Raw genomic sequence first — 18,413 nt, 5'->3', positions numbered from 1 at the left:
AAAAAAAAAAAAAAAAAAAAAAAAAAAAAAAAAAAAAAAAAAAAAATTAGCTGGGTGTGGTGGTGTGCGCCTGTAATCCCAGGTACTCAGGAGGTTGAGGCAGGAGAATCACTTGAACCCAGGAGGCGGAGGTTACAGTGAGCCGAGATCACACCATTGTACTCCACCCTGGGCAACAGAGTGAGAGTCCGTCTCAAAAAAAAAAAGAAGAGAAAATTTTACAGTCTGGCATCTCAGGGAAAGAGGTCTTAAATCTGCACTTGGCCACCAACTGGCTGTGTGACTTTAGGCAGGTGTCTCCATCTCTCTGAGCCTCCACTTTTTGTTGTTGTTTGTTTGTTTGAGACACAGTTTTGCTCTTGTCGCCCAGGCTGGAGTGCAGTGGTATGATCTCGGCTAACTGCAATCTCCTCCTCCCAGGTTCAAGTGATTTTCCTGCCTCAGCTTCCTGAGTAGCTAGGATTATAGGTGCCTGCCACCACGCCCGGCTAAGTTTTGTACTTTTAGTAGAGACGGGGTTTCAGCATGTTGGCTGGGCTGGTCTTGAACTCCTGACCTTAGGTGATCCACCTGCCTCGGCCTCCCAAAGTGCTGGGATTACAGGCATGAGCCACCATGCCCGGCTGAGCCTCCACTTTTAACATCTGTGAATTGGGGGTTGTGTAGTAAAGGATTAACCTCGCTCAGCTCCTGGGAGGTAACCTCTAAGCCTTTGTACTATCCTGCTTGATGAAAGTGTTTTTGTTTGGGAGGCTGAGGCAGGAGAATTGCTTGAACCTGGGAGGCGGAAGTTGCAGTGAGCCAAAATCGCGCCACTGCACTCCAGCCTGGGTTACAGAGTGAGACTCTGTCTCAAAACAAAAAAACCCAGTATTTCTGTTTTTCTGGGGACCTTGGGCCATGCAGTATCAGCTTGACCTCTGGAGGAGCTAGAGATAAGGTCACTCATGCAGGCAGTCAGCCATGCCCATGTGACTGACCCCAATAAAAACCCTGGTCATCAAGGCTCTGGTCAGCTTTCCTGATGGCAATTCTCCATGCATGCTGGGGAAATTGAGCACTGATCTCTTGACTCCTCCTGGTGTCTCCTGGGCCCTTTGCGCCTCTTCCCTTTTCTGACTTTAATCTGTATCCTTTCGCTGTAATAAACCATAACCATGAGTCTCATGGCTTTTCTGAGTTTTGTGAGTCTTTCTAGAGAATGATTGAGCCTGACGTGGCCCTGGGGTTCCCCAAACAGAGGGGTGATTAATGGTACATGCTTCATCATGAAGACAAGCATCAATGAGATTGTATACACACAGCACTTAATGATCACAGCCAGTGCTTATTGAACACAGATTGTGTACCAGGTTGTACGTATCCTTTAATTGGATCCACACAACAGCTCTGGGAAACTGATATTGTGATTAATTTTTTTTACTTTTTTGGTGAAATGTACATTCACGAATGTATGAACACAGGTTATAGCGTTAAAAAATACGGCCGGGCGCGGTGGCTCACACCTGTAATCCCAGCACTTTGGGAGGCCGAGGTGTGCGGATCACGAGGTCAGGAGGTCGAGACCATCCTGGCTAACACAGTGAAACCCTGTCTCTACTAAAAATACAAAAAATTAGCTGGGCGTGGTGGCGGGCGCCTGTAGTCCCAGCTGCTTGGGAGGCTGAGGCAGGAGAATTGCCTGAACCTGGGAGGCGGAGCTTGCAGTGAGCTGAGATTGTGCCACTGCACTCCAGCCTGGGCGACAGAGCAAGACTCCATCTCAAAAAAAAAAAAAAAAAAAAAAAGAATACTTACAATGTGAAGGCCAGGTGCCGTGGCTCATGCCTGAAATCCCAACACTTTGGGAGGCCAAGGGGAGAGGACTGCTTGAGTACAGGGGTTCAAGACCAGCCTGGGCAACATAATGAGATTCTGTCTCTACCAAAAAAACAATTAAAAATTACCCTTGGTGTGATCACACGCACCTGTAATCCCAGCTACTTGGGAGGTGGAGGTGGTGGTTGGGGGATTGCTTGAGCCCAGAAGTTTGAGGCTGCAGTGAGCAGTGATCACTCCACTGCACTCCAGCCTGGAAGACAGAGCAAGACTGTCTCAAAAACAAAACAAAAAAAACCTTACAATGTGAACAACTATGAATCATCATCCATGTTAAGACCTAGGACTCCTAGGACCTAGGAGCCACTGCCAGGCGCAGTGGCTCACGCCTGTAATCCCAGCACTTTGGGAGGCCAAGACAGGTGGATCATGAGGTCAGGAGTTCAAGACCAGCCTGGCCAAGATGGTGAAACCCTGACTCTACTAAAAATACAAAAGTTAGCCAGGCGCGGTGGCAGGCACCTGTAATCCTAGCTACTCGGGAGGCTGAGGCAGGATAATTGCTTGAACTGGGGGGGCAGAGGTTGCAGTGAGCTGAGATCGCACCACTGCACTCCAGCCTGGGTAACAGTGTGAGACTCCTTCTCAAAAAAAAAGGACCTAGGACTTCATGCCTGTAATCCCAGCATGTTGGGAGGACAAGTAGGGTGGATCACTTGAGGTCAGGAGCTCAAGACCAGCCTGGCCAACATGGTGAAACCCTATATCTACAAAAATACAAAAATTAGCCAGGTGTGGTGGTGGGTGCCTGTAGTCCCAGATACTCAGGAGGCTAAAGCAGAAGAATCACTTGAACCCAGGAGATGGGGGTTGCCGTGAGCCGAGATCGCACCACTGCACTCCAGCCTGGGTGACAGAGCAAGGATACGTCTAACAAAACAAAACAAAAAAATTAGGACATATGGTTTCCATTTTAAAAAAAGAAAATAGGACATAGAAGTCCCCATATCCCTCTATCCAGTTACAATTCCTCCCATCCCCCACAATCAGCCACCTCTCTGACTTCTGTGATAATCATGTCCTTACTTTTCTTGTCCTCATAGTTTGACCACCCATGCATGTATTCCCAACATTTTACTGTAGTTTCACTTTCCTTGCTTTTATATTTATTGAAAAGAATAGGCCTGGCGCAGTGGCTCATGCCTGTAATCCCAGCACTTTGGAAGGCCGAGGTGGGCAGATCACCTGAGGTCGGGAGTTCAAGACTAGCCTGACCAACATGGAGAAACCCTGTCTCTACTAAAAATACAAAATTAGTGGGGCATGGTGTCACATGCCTGTAATCCCAGCTACTCTGGAAGCTGAGGCATGAGAATCGCTTGAACCCGGGGGGCGAAAGTTGCAGTGAGCCGAGATTGTGCCATTGCACTCCAGCCTGGGCAACAAGAGTGAAACTGTGTCTCAAAAAAAAAAAAAAAAAAAAAGAATAATACAGCTTGCCCTGTTTGGTGTCTGGCTTCTTTCACTTGACATTGTGAGATTCAGCCACACAGTTGTGTGTATCAGTATCCATTTTTTTTCATTACTGTATAGTATTCCACTGCATAACCACCATGTATGTATCCATTCTCCTTTTGATGGACATTTGGGTAGTTCAGACACTGCTCCTCTGAACATTCTTTCCTGTACATGCTTCCTGCTGCCCATGTTCAAGGTCTCTAGGATATGTACTTAATATGGAACAGCTGGGTTATATAGGTTGTCTTTTCTTTTTTCTTTTTTTGGAGACAGAGTCTCACTTTGTCACCCAGGTTGGAGTGCAGTGGCACAATCACAGCTCACTGCACCCTTGACCTCCCGGGCTCAAGAGATCCACCTTCCTTGGCCTCCTGAGTAGCTAGGACCACAGGTGTGCGCCACCACCCCCAGTTAATTTTTGTATTTTTTGTAGAGATGGGGTCTCACTATGTTGCCCAGGGTAGTCTCAAACTCCTTGGCGTTGGCCTCCCAAAGTGTTGGAATTACAAACATGAGAACTGTATTTCCAAATGTATTCAATAACATTACAGCATTTCCGATTTTAAGAGGAAGCAATTGCCACAAAAGTGGTTAAGTAGCCTGTCCTGGATCACAAAGCCCAGTGTCCTGAACTCAGGGATCCTTGCCCCGGAGCCCCTGCTTTCCCAGCACATGGTGGTTACCTAATAAGTACCTGTTGTGCTGAGCATTGTTGGGGGCTGTTATTGGGGTTCACCTCCCGTTACCGTTACTCTGAACTCTGTCCCCATTTGTTAATAATTAATTGCCCCCAAGGAGCCTGTGATCCTGAGGCTTTGCCCAGTTAATCAGTCACTGCCCCTGGCCTGGGCAAGGGGCAGTTGGTGAACCTGCTGCCTTCAGAGCACCTTCCCTGGTGTGGAGGCATCCAGGGACCCAGGATGCTCCGGACCTGTTACGTGCTCTGTTCCCAAGCTGGTCCCCCGGCCAGGGGCTGGCAGCCCCTGAGCTTTGATGGCGGGGCCTTCCACCTCAAGGGCACAGGAGAGCTGACACGGGCCTTGCTGGTTCTCCGGCTGTGTGCTTGGCCCCCACTCGTCACTCATGGGTTGTTGGTGAGCAGTGATCCCGAGGACCAGCCTGGAGGCTCCCCATAGCCCGGCGCTGAGCCCTCGCTCCCTGTCACCCAGCTCCAGGCCTGGTCTCGGCGACTTCTGGGCTCCCGGCTCTCAGGCGCATTTCTCCGAGCATCCGTCTATGGGCAGTTTGTGGCTGGTGAGACAGCAGAGGAGGTGAGGCGCTGCGTGCAGCAGCTGCGGACCCTCAGCCTCCGACCACTGCTGGCAGTGCCCACTGAGGAGGAGCCGGACTCTGCTGCCAAGAGCGGGTGAGTAGGGAGCCAGGGCCCGGGAAGGCTGGGAGGATGCAGGAAGGGGCTTTGCTGGTTGGGCTCTGACACCTGCTGGCTGGGCAGTGAGGCCTGGTATGAGGGGAACCTCGGTGCTATGCTGCGGTGTGTGGACCTGTCACGGAGCCTCCTGGAGCCCCCCAGCCTGGCTGAGGCCAGCCTCATGCAGCTGAAGGTGACGGCGCTGACCAGCACTCGGCTCTGTGTAAGGAGTGCAAAGACGAGTGTGCGGGGAGGGTGTGGCTGCCCACCGGGCTCCCCTCACCACCCCGCCTATCACCCCATTTCAGAAGGAGCTAGCCTCGTGGGTCAGAAGGCCAGGAGCCTCCTTGGAGCTGAGCCCTGAGAGGCTGGCTGAAGCCATGGACTCTGGGCAGGTAAGGATCTCAAGTGGGACTGTCGGGGACAGAGTGCCTTGGACTCAGATGCCGCCACACCGCACGCCAGATGTTCGTACGGTGGTGCGATCACAGCTCACTGTAGCCTCGAACTCCCGGGCTCTAGCAATCTTCCCACCTAAGTCTCCCAAGTAGCTAGGATTACAGGCATGGGCCATCATGTCCAGCTAATTTTTAAATTTTTTTGTAGAGAACGGGTCTCACTGTATTGCACAGGCTGGTCTCTAACTACTGGCCTCAAGAATCCTCTTGCCGGCCAGGCGTGGTGGCTCACGCCTGTAATCCCAGCACTTTGGGAGGCCGAGGTGGGCGGGTCATGAGGTCAGCAGATCGAGACCATCCCGGATAACATGGTGAAACCCCGTCTCTACTAAAAATACAAAAAAATGGCCAGGCTTGGTGGCAGGCGCCTGTAGTCCCAGCTACTCGGGAGGCTGAGGCAGGAGAATGGCATGAACCCGGGAGGCGGAGTTTGCAGTGAGCTGAGATCGCGCCACTGCACTCCAGCCTGGTGACAGAGCGAGACTCTGTCTCAAAAAAAAAAAAAAGAATCCTCTTGCCACTGGGCACAGTGGCTCATGCCTGTAATCCTAGCACTTTGGGAGGCCAAGGCGGGCGGATCATGAGGTCAAGAGATCGAGACCATCCTGGCCAACATGGTGAAACCCTGTCTCTACTAGAAATACAAAAATTATCTGGATGTGGTGGCACGCACCTGTAGTCCCAGTTACTTGGGAGGCTGAGGCAGGAGAATTGCTTGAACCGGGAGGCGGAGGTTGCAGTAAGCCGAGACCGCGCCACTGCACTCCAGCCTGGCGACAGAGTGAGACTCCGTCTCAAAAACGGCCACCTCCAGGCTTGGAACAGCCGGCAGAAATGCAGCTGTAGCTCCCAGGCATGGCTGAAATGGATGGAATCAGGGTCATCTGGGTTCTCAGGGAGGAGCCTGGAGGCTGGAGGCTCTCAGAGGAGGGATTGGGATAGAAGCTGTTTATCAACTAGAAGGAGGTACATCAATGTGTCCTCAGTCAACACAGCCGCATGGGTGTGAGCTGGCTGGGTGTAAGTTCTGATTAGGCCAATGGGGTCTTAGTTTGTTCATTCAATCATTAATTCCTTTCTATCTCCATATTCTATTTCAACACTACTCCATCTTTTTTTCTTTCTTTCTCTCTCCTTCCTTCCCCTTCCTCTTTCGCTCTCTCTCCTTCCTTCCTTCTTTTCTTTTTTTTTTTTCTTTGAGACAGAGTCTCACTCTATCGCCCAGGCTGGAGTGCAGTGGCACGATCTCGGCTCACTGCAAGCTCCGCCTCCCAGGTTCACGCCATTCTCCTGCCTCAGCCTCCCAAGTAGCTGGGACTACAGGTGCCCGCCACTACGCCCAGCTAATTTTTTGTATTTTTAGTAGAGACGGGGTTTCACCCTGTTAGCCAGGATGGTCTCCGCCCGCCTCGGTCTCAAAGGGTGGTTACAGGTGAGCCACCTGGCCTGGTCCTTCTTTTTTTTTTCCTTCTTTCTCCTCTCCCTTCCTTCCTTCCTTCCTTCTCTATCTCCCTCCTCTCGATCTCTCTCTTTCTCTTTGTCTTACTGTGTTGCACAGGGTGGTCTCTAAACTCACGGCCTCAAGCCTCCCAAAATTCTGGGATTATAAGTGTGAGCCACCACACCCAGCCTGCCGTCTTGTATAATGCATATCTTTTTGTTTCTATGATTTTGTTTTGCCAAGTGTATACCATTCATGGGGGGCATATTTTCCCCAATATTCTATTATAAAAATTTTCAAATATACAGAAAAGTAAAAAGAATTGTACATGAACATGCATGTACCCGCCACCTTTAACTATACTCGCTTTAAATCATATCTATCCCTCTATTCCTCTATCCATCCATCAATCCATCTTATTTTTTGGTGCATTTCAAAGTAAATTGCAGACATGTTTTCCCCCTAAATGCTTCAGGATATGAATAATGGACTCATTAATTAGAGCCCAATAATTATTCAGATTACTTTTTTTCTTTCAAGGTAAAACAATGAACTACACACATTGTAAATGTGCCCTTTGATGAACCTTAACCAACACACACACTTGAGCAATCCAAATCCCTATCAAGATTTAGAACATGGCCGGGGACGGTGGCTCACGCCTGTAATCCTAGCACTTTGGGAGGCTGAGGCGGATGGATTACTGGAGGTCAGGAGTTCAAGACCAGGCTGGCCAACATGGTGAAACCCTGTCTCTAATAGAAATACAGAAATTATCTGGACATGGTGGTGCACACCTGTAGTCCCAGTTACTTGGGAGGCTGAGGCAGGAGAATCGCTCGAACCGGGAGGCGGAGGTTGCAGTAAGCCGAGATTGAGCCACTGCACTCCAGCCTGGTGACAGAGTGAGACTCCGTCTCAAAAAAAGAAAAAAAATCTTCTTGCCTCACCCTCCCAAATTGTTGGGATTACGGGCTGAGCCACCATGCCTGGCCCCCACTGCTTCCAATGGTTGATTCTAGCTGCTGCATGGTTTACCTCTCCTGGGGTGAACCCCTGGGTGGCCTCTGTGTCTCCACCCTCCCAAACAATGCTATAGAGGACATGCTGATGTTTCTTTTTCTAATCTTTTTTTATTTGTAATTTTTATTTATCTATTTATTTATTTATTATTATTATTATTTTAAGACAGAGTCTTGCTCTGTCGCCCAGGCTGGAATGCAGTGGCGCAATCTCGGCTCATTGCGACCTCCGCCTCCCAGGTTCTCCTGCTTCAGCCTCCCGAGTAGCTGGGATTACAAGCGCCTGCCATCACGCCCAGCTAATTTTTGTATTTTTAGTAGAGATGAGGCTTCACCATGTTGGCCAAGCTGGTCTCGAACTCCTGGTCTCAGGTAAAATGCCCGCCTCAGCCTCCCAAAGTGCTGGGATTACAGGTGTGAGCCACCATGCCCAGCTTTTTTTTTTTTTTTTGAAACAGCGTCTGGCTCCGTTGCCCAGGCTGGAGTGCAGTGGTGCGATCTCCGCTCACTGCAACCTCTGCCTCCCGGGTTCAAACAATTCTCCTGCCCCAGCCTCCTGAGTAGCTGGGACTACAGGTGCACACCACCACGTCCAGCTAAGTTTTGTATTTTTAGTAGAGATGGGGTTTCACTATGTTGGCCAGGCTGGTCTTGAACTCCTGACCTCATGATCCACATGCCTCGGCCTCCCAAAGTGCTGGGATTACAGGTATGAGCCACTGTACCCGGCCTTATTTGTAACTTTTAAAGTGTGTCAGAGAACACATAGAAACAAGATTTCATGGTTCAGAAAATCAGCTTTGGAGAGTAAGGAGTTGACCTCTTCATGAGCTTTTGTTTATTCCTGTAGGGAGAGTGACAGCAACTTCTCAGTGGTTTTAAGGATTAAAACAGGCTGGGTGCGGTGCCTCATGCCTGTAATCTGCATTTTGGGAGGCTGAAATTGGAGGCTCACTTGAGCCCAGGCAGGAGGGTCACTTGAGCCCACGAGGTCAATACCAACCTGAGTAATACAGTAAGCCCTCATCTCTACAAAAAATTTCTTTAAATTAGCTGGAGGTGGTGGCAGGCACCTGTAATCCTGGCTACTTGGGAGGCTAAGGTGGGAGGATTGCTTGACTGGCAAGTTTGAGAGTGAAGAAAGAAGGAGGGAGAGAGGAAGGGAGGGAGGGAAGGAGGCAGGGAGGGAGGGAGGGAGGATGGAAGGAAGGAAGGAAGGAAGGAAGGAAGGAAAGAAAGAAGGAAAGAAAGAAAGAAAAAGAAAAAGAAAGAAAGAAAGAAGGAAAGAAAGAAAGAGAAGAAAAGAGGGCCAGGTGCTGTAGCTCACACTTGTAATCCCAGCACTTTGGGAGGCTAAATCGGGGTGGATCACTTGAGGTCAGGAGTTTGAGACCAGCCTGGGCAACATGGTGAAACCCCATCTCTACTAAAAATATAAAACTTATCCAGAAGTGGTGGCATGTGCCTGTAGTTCCAGTTACTCAGGAGGCTGAGGCAGGAGAATCACTTGAACTTGCACCACTGCACTCTTGCCTGGGAGACAGAGTGAGATCTGTCTCAAAAAAGAAAGAAAGAAAGAAGGAAGGAAGGAAGGGAGGGAGGGAGGGAGGGAGGAAGGGAGGAAGGGAGAAAAGAGAGAAAGAGCCAGGCTCTGGAAAGGCTGAGGTTTAAACCTCAGGTCTGCCCTGAGTTAGCTGTGTGACTTTTGACAAGTGACTTCCCTGTTCTGTGCCTCAGTTTCCCCATCTAGAAAATGGGGGATAATAACAGTTGGTACATTAGAGAGTGGTAAATATTAAATGAGTTAAATATTTGGTGGGAGTCTGAAATAGCTCCCTGAGGGTCTGAGACTATGCCCCAAGTCAAGCGGGAGATAATGCTCTGACGGGGGAAGAGGAAACCAGGCTGCTGCCTCCAGCTCTTCCCTTCTCCAGGAGGCAGCATTCTCCCCACCATGGGGAGGGTTGCAGCTTCCAGCCCAACCGGCCTCCAGGTGGCATTCCATGAGCAAGCCTAGGCCTATGTCATCTGTATCGACCCTGTTGGATATAATAAAGCTTTCAGCCCTACCTGTTCCTCTTTCTTCCATTTCCCAACTTCTTTGAACTCAGCCAGACTCCCCGGAGTCACCAGCAGCTCACATTCAGCCGGATGAATCTGCATAAGGCTGTGAGTTAGAAACGGTTCTTATTTCCATGTTACAAGCATATCCACTCCTGAAGTGTTTGCTGAACATCTATCTTGTCCCAGACACGGTGCTAGGGGCCGAGGAGGCATGAAGGCGAAATCCCTGACCTCGAGGCACTTACTTGCAAGTCAGGGGCAAGAGACAATAATTAAAACCAAAGTCAGAATCCCAGCACTTTGGAAGGCTGAGGTGGGAGGATCGCTTGAGCCCAGGAGTCTGAGACCAGCCTGGGCAACATAGGAAGACCTTGACTACAAATAGTAAAAAATTTGCCCAGCATGGTGGTGGGTGCCTGTGGTCCTAGGTACTTGGAAGGCTGAAGCAGGAGGACTGCTTGAGCTGGGGAGGTAGAGGCTGCAGTGAGCCATGATCGCGCCACTGCATTCCAGCCTGGGCAACACAGCAAGACCCTGTCTCAGCAAAACAAAAGTCAGTACGTAACAAGTAGGGGAAAATAAGGCTGAGGAAGAGGAAAAGAAGTTGCCAATGTATAGCTGGGAAAACTATGTTGAGAAAGTGACATCAGAGCAAATACTTGAAGGAAACATGGGAGCAGGTAAAGGCCTGGAGGTGGGAAGGTGCCCTCGTGTTCAAAGAGTAGCAGGGAGGGCTGAGCACAGTGGCTCATGCCTGTAATCCCAGCAATTTGGGAGGCCGAGGTGGGCAGATCACTTGAGGTCAGGAGTTCGAGACCACCCTGGCCAACATGGTGAAACCCTGTCTCTACTAAAAGTACAAATATTAGCCGGGCATGGTGGCGGGCACCTGTAATCCCAGCCACTCAGGAGGCTGAAGCAGGAGAATCACTTGAACCCGGGAGGCAGAGGTTGCAGTGAGCTGAGATCAAGCCACTGCACTCCAGCCTGGGCAACAGAGCACGACTCTGTCTCAAAAAACAAACAAACAAACAGACAAAAACTGAGGCCCAGAAAGGTTATATAACTTGCCCAAGGTCACACAGTAGGTAGTGGAGCCTGGATTCAAGCCCTGATTCTAGGCTCATAACCCCCTCAATAAATAGTACCTAACTGATATTGCTCATTTTTAGATTTCTAGCAACTTCTAAGCTTTTTCCCACTTCCCCTGCTGCCCCCTAGAGCCTCCAGGTCTCCTGCCTCAATGCCGAGCAGAACCAGCACCTCCAGGCCTCCCTCAGCCGCTTGCATCGGGTGGCACAGGTAACCCCTCCTGCTGGGATCTGGCTCCACTGCCCCTGCTGGACACCCGGAGCCCTGACCATCGTCTCTGTTGCCATCAGTATGCCCGGGCCCGGCACGTGCGGCTCCTGGTGGATGCAGAGTACACCTCACTGAACCCCGCGCTCTCGCTGCTGGTGGCTGCCCTGGCCGTGTGCTGGAACAGCCCTGGTGAAGGTGGGCCCTGGGTGTGGAACACCTACCAGGCCTGTCTAAAGGTGTGCAGTGTGTTCCGGGAGGTGCAGGCTGGGGTACCCACACCCTGACCTACCAGAACCTGCCCGCGTGCCCTACAGGACACATTCGAGCGGCTGGGGAGGGATGCAGAGGCCGCGCACAGGGCCGGCCTGGCCTTCGGAGTGAAGCTGGTACGAGGTGCATATCTGGACAAGGAGAGAGCGGTGGCCCAGCTCCATGGGATGAAAGACCCCACTCAGCCTGACTATGAGGCCACCAGTCAGAGGTAGGCCTGGGCCAGCCGGCCTCTGCAGGAAATAATAACACCTAGTGGTTGGGTGCAGTGGCTCATACCTGTAATCCCAGTGCTTTGGGAGGCTGAGGCTAGAGATTCACTTGAGAGCAGGAGTTGGAGACCAGCCTGGGCAACATAGGGAGACCCCATCTCTAAAAAAATTTTTAAAATAGTCAGGTGTGGTAGCACATGTCTGTAGTTCCAGCCACTTAAGAGGCTGAGGTGGGAGGATCACTTGAGGCCAGGAGTTCGAGGCTGCAGTGAGCCATGACTGCACCACTGCACTTCAGCCTGGGCAGCAGAGCGAGGCTCTGTCTCAAAACAAACAAACAAACAAACAAACAAAAAGAAATCCTTACAGTGGCCTCTAAGCCCCACATGCTCCCTGTCACTTCCCTAATTTTCCCTCCCTCTCTTCCTCTCCCTCACTCCACTACAGCCACACTGGCCTTCTCCATGCTACCCAGGGGCTTGGTACATCCTGTTTCCACTGCCTGGGACATTCCCACTGCGGACAGTGGCATGGCCCCTTCCCTCACCTCCTTAGAGCTTTGCTTCTTGGTACCTTCTCTGGGGGCCACAGGGACTCAGCCAGGTTACAGAGCAGGTGGCCTAGCCATGCTTGGAATCTAGGCTTATGTCCAAGATCTGCAGGGGCTCCAGGGCATATTTGTGTACCATCAGCTTAACTGGCACCAAGCCAGGCACAGTGGTGTGCACCTGTCATCCCAACTACTTGGGAGGCTGAGGCGGGAAGATTGCTTGAGCCCAGGGGTTTGAGCCCAATCTGGGCAACATAGCAAGACCCCATCTGTAAAAACATTAAACATAAAAAATTATGGCCGGGCATGGTGGATCACGCTTGTAATCCCGGCACTTTGGGAGGCTGAGGCAGGTAGATAACCTGAAGGTCAGGAGTTTGAGACCAGCCTGACAAACATGGTGAAACCCTGTCTCTACTAAAAATACAAAAATTAGCCGGGTGTGGTGGTGCATGCCTGTAATCCCAGCTACTCAGGAGGCTGAGGCAGGAGAATCGCTTGAACCCAGGAGGCGAAGGTTGTAGTGAGCCAAGATTGTGCCACTGCACTCCAGCCTGGGCGACAGAGTGAGACTCTGTCTCAAAATAGTAATAATAATTTGCACTATTGGCTGGGCGCGGTGGCTCGCGCTTGTAATCCCAGCCCTTTGGGAGGCTGAGGCGGGCGGATCACGAGGTCAGGAGATCGAGACCACGGTGAAACCTTGTCTCACTAAAAATACAAAAAAATTAGCCGGGCGTGGTGGCGGGCGCCTGTAGTCCCAGCTACTCGGAGAGGCTGAGGTGGGAGAATGGCGTGAACCCAGGAGGCGGAGCTTGCAGTGAGCCGAGATTGCGCCACTACACTCCAGCCTGGGCAACAGAGCGAGATTCCGTCTCGAAAAAAAAAATAATAATAATAATTTGCACTATTATTTTAAATATTGAAATATAATTCACATATCATAGAATTTGCAATTTTAACATGTACAATTCAGCGGAGTTTAGTATACTCCCAAAATTGTGCAACCATCACCACTCTTTGATTCCAGAATATTTTCATCACCCCAAAAAGTAACCTCATATGAATGCGCAGTCAGTCGCCTTCTGTTCCCTCCTCCCCTCAGCCCTGGAACCCACTAACCTACTTTTTGTCTCTGGATTTCCCTATTCTAGACAATCATATAAATGGAATCATACAATATGTGACCTTGTATATTTGGCCTTTTTCATTTGTTTTTTAAAGTTATTTTTGAGACAGGGTCTCACTCTGTTGCCGAGGCTGGAGTGCAGTGGTGCGATCTTGGCTCACTGCAGCCTTGACTCCCCAGACCCAAGCCATCCTCCCACCTCAGTCTCCCAAGTAGCTAAGACCACCAGCGCACAGCACCATGCCCAACACGTTTTTTTATTTTTGTAGACACGGGGTCTCCCTTTGTTGCCCAGGCTAGTCTCGAACTCCTAGGCTCAGGCAGCCCTCTTGCCTTGGCCTCCCCACGTGTTGGGATTATAGGCGTGAGCCAGCATGTCCAGCCTTGACTGTGCGTTTTAAAGGCAGAATAGCCTACCGATAAGGAGCCTGGGCTCTGGAGCATCAGACAGCCTGACTTCAAATCCCAGCCTGGCCACCTCTAGCTGTGTGACCTGGGAACGAGAGATGGAACCCTTCTCAGCTTCAGTCTCCCCGCTCTGTAAAAAGGGAATAAGAACATCTGCCTCCCAGAGTTGATTTGGGAATTAGATGAGTGATTAGCTTTCTCCAAAGGAAACAGAATTCTGCACAAAGGGTTTTAACTAAAGGAAATGTGGTGAAGGGGCTGTTTATAGAAGTGTCAGGGACCAGGTGCAGGACCTCACACCTGTAATCTCAGCACTTTGGGAGGCCAAGATGGGAGGATCGCTTGAGCCCAGGAGTTGGAGGATTCAGTGAGCCGAGATCGCGCCACTGCACTCCAACTTGGGCAACAGCGTGACACCCAGTCTCTAAAAAACACAAAACGAAAGGGAAGTGTAGGCAAAGTCAGGGAAGCTATTAGGAAGCTATTTCAACCCCTTTGCTGTAGTTGAAGAAGAGGGGCCACCTTAAGGAGCTGTGGCCACACAGAGAGCACAGTCAGGGTGAGCAGGGAGGGGCCGAGGTGAGACACCCACACTCCTTCCTGCACATGACTCCATGGGAGATGTGGGGCAAAAGTGTCAGCTTCCTGAGGGGCAGAGAAGGGTAGAAAACAGGTCTGGGGGGCGATAGGGAAGACCCACAGAGGATGTGAAGTACGTAGCGTGGCCCGTGGCCTGCAGCATGCTTGCAAGGCGTTTACCAATCTATTTCCTCTTCCGTGTCAGTACCCAGACAGTGTCTTCCTTCCTTTTCACAGTTGCGCGATAGAGCACTATCTTCTCTGTGCCACAGTTTCCTTAGCCAGTTCCCCATTTATGGACATTTGGGCTGTTGCTAGTGATGTTCTGTTGACAGTGCAGCAGTTATTATAACCTTGGGGAAATGTCATCTTGTGCACATGATGCGACCCTCTCCTGTGAGACCGCCGCCACTGTCCCAAAGACTTCATACCCCCCTTATCTCACTCCATCCTCACAACAGTGTTGCTCGGAAACTCACAGTGACAAGAGATTAACGTGGGGCCGGGTGCAGTGGCTCACGCCTGTAATCCCAGCACTCTGGGAGGCTGAGGCAGGCAGATTACCTGAGGTCAGGAGTTTGAGTCCAGCCTGGGCAACATGGCGAAACCCCGTCTCTACTAAAAATACAAAAATTAGCCGGGTGTGATGGTGCACGCCTGTAATCCCAGCTGCTCGGGAGGCTGAGGCAGGGGAATCACCTGAACCTGGGAGGTGGAGGTTGCAGTGAGCTGAGATTACCACTGCATTCCAGCCTGGGCAACAGAGTGAGACTCCATCTCAAAAACAAACAAAACCCCAAAAGATGAAAGTGGCTCAGAGAAGGGATGTCCCTTACAACTGGTGCAGATGGAACAGGGTACTGGTTCCAGAGACCCCTCGCTTAGGAGCACCCCACCCACCCCAGTCACTGGGGCCTGACTCTTACCACCAGGTGAGCTGAACAGATCATCTCCCTTCAGTTACAGCCGCTGCCTGGAACTGATGCTGACGCACGTGGCCCACCATGGCCCCATGTGCCACCTCATGGTGGCTTCCCACAATGAGGAATCTGTTCGCCAGGCAACCAAGCGGTATGAGGTGGAGGGATGGGTGGGAAATAGGTGCCCACAAAAGGGCCCTCCCTTCCTCTCCCTTGTTCAAATGCCAGAGACGGACAGAGGTGTTCTGGGGAGAATTTTAAAAATATTTATAGTCAGGCATGGTTGGCACATACCTATAATCCCAGCACTTTGGGAGGTGGAGGCGGAAGATTGTTTGAGACCAGCCTGGGCAACATAGCAAGATCCCATTTCTACAACAAATTAAAAAAAAAAAAAACAGCTGGGTGTGGTGGCGCACACCTGTAGTCCCAGCTATTCTGGAGGCTGAGGTGGAAGGATCACTTGAGCCCAAGAGGTTGAGACTGCAGTGAGCGGTGCTTGAGCCACTGCACTCCAGCCTGGGTAACAAAGCAAGATCCTACCTCTTAAAACAAACAAACAAACAAACAAACAAACAAACACATTAACCCCTGGTATACCTGTAAGTGCTTATAGGTCCCAGATGGACAAGACGTTGCCCCTTATTTGCTGGGGCATGAGGAGGTCTGAGGGCTCCAGGGAACTGGCTGGGAGTCACTGGGGGACCTTCAAGGAATGCAAAGGACTGGTTATTATGTATCATTGAGTTTGGAAGTACGTCAATATTTGAATTACTGGAGCCACCATATGGGTGCATAGTGGCTGACTTTAAGCTCTAGATGCAGCCACGGTCTGGACTGATGATGTGGCCTTTTCTGTAGCATGTGGGAGCTGGGCATTCCTCTGGATGGGACTGTCTGTTTCGGACAACTTCTGGGCATGTGTGACCACGTCTCTCTGGCACTGGGTATGTGAATGGCTCCCCCACCCCCATCAAGCCCCAGGCCTCACACCCTCCCAGCCAGAGACCTTCTATTCCCAACCAAGGCCCAGCCTCCAGATCCTTCCAGAGAGATCTGTCATTCCAGTGTCTGCGGGCCTTCCAAGGCTGTGTCTCTGTGTCTGCTGTCTGTCATTTCTGCTGGTTCTTGATCATGGTGTATTATTTCCTGTGTGTTTTGTTATCTTTACTCTGCTGCTCCTCAGGGCCTGACACCAGATAATTAACGTTTCCTTCTGCCAGGTGCTAAGCAGAGCGAAATCTCTTTATCCTAAATTCACAGCTTGAGGTTTCTTGAGACACCCCATGGCGCAAATTTGAGCTGCGAATACATAAGGGGGTTAACCCATAGCCCCAACTTTGCAGAGGTGGATTTTTCTGTTTTCTTCCTTGATCTGTTTATGGCCAAGACCATTTCCTGGAACTGGGGGAAGGTTGCAGGGTTGACTTTTCATTAACTCTTACTCTGAGGGTGTAGATTTTTGGGTTCCAGCTTAACTTGGGGAAGTTCTCCCTTATAACTCTCACCTCAGTCAGGCTTGAAGACTGACTCAATGTCCCCCCTGCAACTCTGTGAAGTCATCAAATAGCACCTCGGTTTTGCTTTTGGGGCAGAAGTGGCTTACTGTGTGTCTCTTCTCTCTCTGGGTTCTCATTTTCTCTTTTATTTTATTTATTTATTTATTTATTTTGAGACAGAGTCTTGCTCTGTTACCCAGGTGGGAGTCCTGTGGCGCCATCTTGGCTCACTGCAACCTTTGCCTCCCAGGTTCAAGGGATTCTCCTGCCTCAGCCTCCCAAGTAGCTGGGATTACAGGTGGCTGCCACCATGCCCAACTAATTTTTGTATTTTTAATAGAGATGGGGTCTTACCATGTTTGCCAGGCTGGTCTCGAACTCCTGACCTCAGGTGATCTGCCTGCGTTGGCCTCCCAGAGTGCTGGGATTACAGGCGTGAGCCACCACGCCCAGCTTATTTATTTTGTTTTTGAGACAGAGTCTGGCGCTGTCGCCCAGACTGGAGTGCAGTGGCACGATCTCAGCTCACTTCAACCTCCACCTCCTGGGTTCAAGTGATTCTCCTGCCTCTGCCTCCCCAGTAGCCAGGATTATAGGCACACACCACCATGCCTGGCCAATTTTTGTATTTTTAGTAGAGACGGGGTTTCACCATGCTGGCCAGGTTGGTCAGTGTGCTGAGATTGTGCCACTGCCCTCCAGCCAGGGCAACAGACCAAGACTCTGTCTCAAAATAAATTAATTAATTAATCAATTAAGATAAAATACAAACAGTTAGCTGGGCATGGAGGTGCATGCCTGTGTTCCCAGCTATTCAGGAGGCTGAGGTGGGAGGATTGTTTGAGACTGGGAGGTCAAAGCAGCAGTGAGTCATGATCACACCACTGCACTCCAGCCTGGGCCACAGAGCAAGACTCTGTCTAAGAGGAAAAAAAAAAGTTTGCTCCTCCAGGACTTTTAGCTTTTTCAGTTAGAAATTTTATCCAACTCACTTAATCTGCCATGTTCTCAGAAACAGAAGTCTCTGTTCCAGGTGGGGACTGGGGAGTGTCTCCCCAGCCCAAGCCCATACACTGTCAACACTCCAAGCTGGGCATGGTGGCTCACGCCTATAATCCCAGCACTCTGGGAAGCCAAAGCAGGAGGATAACTTGAGGTCAGGAGTTTGAGACCAGCCTGGCCAACATGGTGAAACCCCACCTCTACTAAAAATACAAAAATGAGCTGGGCGTCGTGGCAAGCGCCTATAATCCCAGCCACTCTGGAGGTTGAGGCATGAGAATCGCTTGAACCTGGAGGCGGAGGTTGCAGTGAGCCGAGATTGCGCCACTGCACTCCAGCCTGGGCAACAGAGCGAGACTCTCAGAAAAACACCAAAAACGAAAAACAAAACCCACTCTCCCTGCAGGGCAGGCTGGCTATGTAGTGTATAAGTCCATCCCCTATGGCTCCTTGGAGGAGGTAATCCCCTACCTGATCCGGAGGGCCCAGGAAAACCGGAGCGTGCTTCAGGGTGCCCGCAGGGAACAGGAACTGCTCAGCCAAGAACTGTGGCGGCGGCTGCTGCCAGGATACCGAAGGATACCCCACTAGCACCCCTGAGGGGGTCATGTGGTCAATAAAGGTCCTTAGGCGCTGCCTAGGCTGCTGTCCTGCACTGACGCCGCCTCCTTGGGGAAGGGCTCATCTTGACCTCAGCCAGCCCAAGCTAGGGGTTTTGCAGTTCAAGAGAGATCCTTAGGCTGGGAGTGGTGGCTCTTGCCTATACTCCCAGTGCTTTGGGAGGCCAAGGTGGGAGGCTTGCTTCAGCCTAGGAGTTCAAGACCAGCCTGGGCAACATAGCAATATTCTTTC

General features: G+C 50.8%; 1 protein-coding gene across 4 annotated transcripts; it reads left to right on the top strand.

The window, feature by feature from the left end:
* The first annotated feature begins 3,784 nt into the window (after positions 1–3,784).
* On the top strand, positions 3,785–18,201 carry PRODH2 (proline dehydrogenase 2). 4 transcript variants are annotated; one of them, XM_032171648.2, is made up of 11 exons: positions 3,785–3,923; positions 4,168–4,430; positions 4,506–4,702; positions 4,790–4,928; positions 5,014–5,100; positions 10,912–10,992; positions 11,073–11,228; positions 11,307–11,473; positions 15,101–15,211; positions 15,922–16,007; positions 17,968–18,201. In XM_032171648.2, exons 1-11 carry the CDS (start codon positions 3,785–3,787, stop codon positions 18,150–18,152), a joined length of 1,611 nt encoding a protein of 536 aa, XP_032027539.1. In that variant the 3' UTR covers positions 18,153–18,201. The 4 variants fall into 4 exon arrangements, with proteins under 4 accessions (XP_032027539.1, XP_032617709.1, XP_032617710.1 ...); XM_032761818.2 differs by lacking the exons at positions 3,785–3,923; positions 11,073–11,228 and having other exon boundaries at positions 4,217–4,430; XM_032761819.2 differs by lacking the exons at positions 3,785–3,923; positions 15,922–16,007 and having other exon boundaries at positions 4,217–4,430.
* Positions 18,202–18,413: the final 212 nt, after the last annotated feature.

This window comes from Hylobates moloch, unplaced genomic scaffold, assembly GCF_009828535.3.
Source record: "Hylobates moloch isolate HMO894 unplaced genomic scaffold, HMol_V3 SCAFFOLD_12, whole genome shotgun sequence".
Taxonomy (NCBI): domain Eukaryota; kingdom Metazoa; phylum Chordata; class Mammalia; order Primates; family Hylobatidae; genus Hylobates; species Hylobates moloch.
Note: the sequence above shows the minus strand (reverse complement) of the source record. Positions and strands in the feature narration are given on the sequence as shown.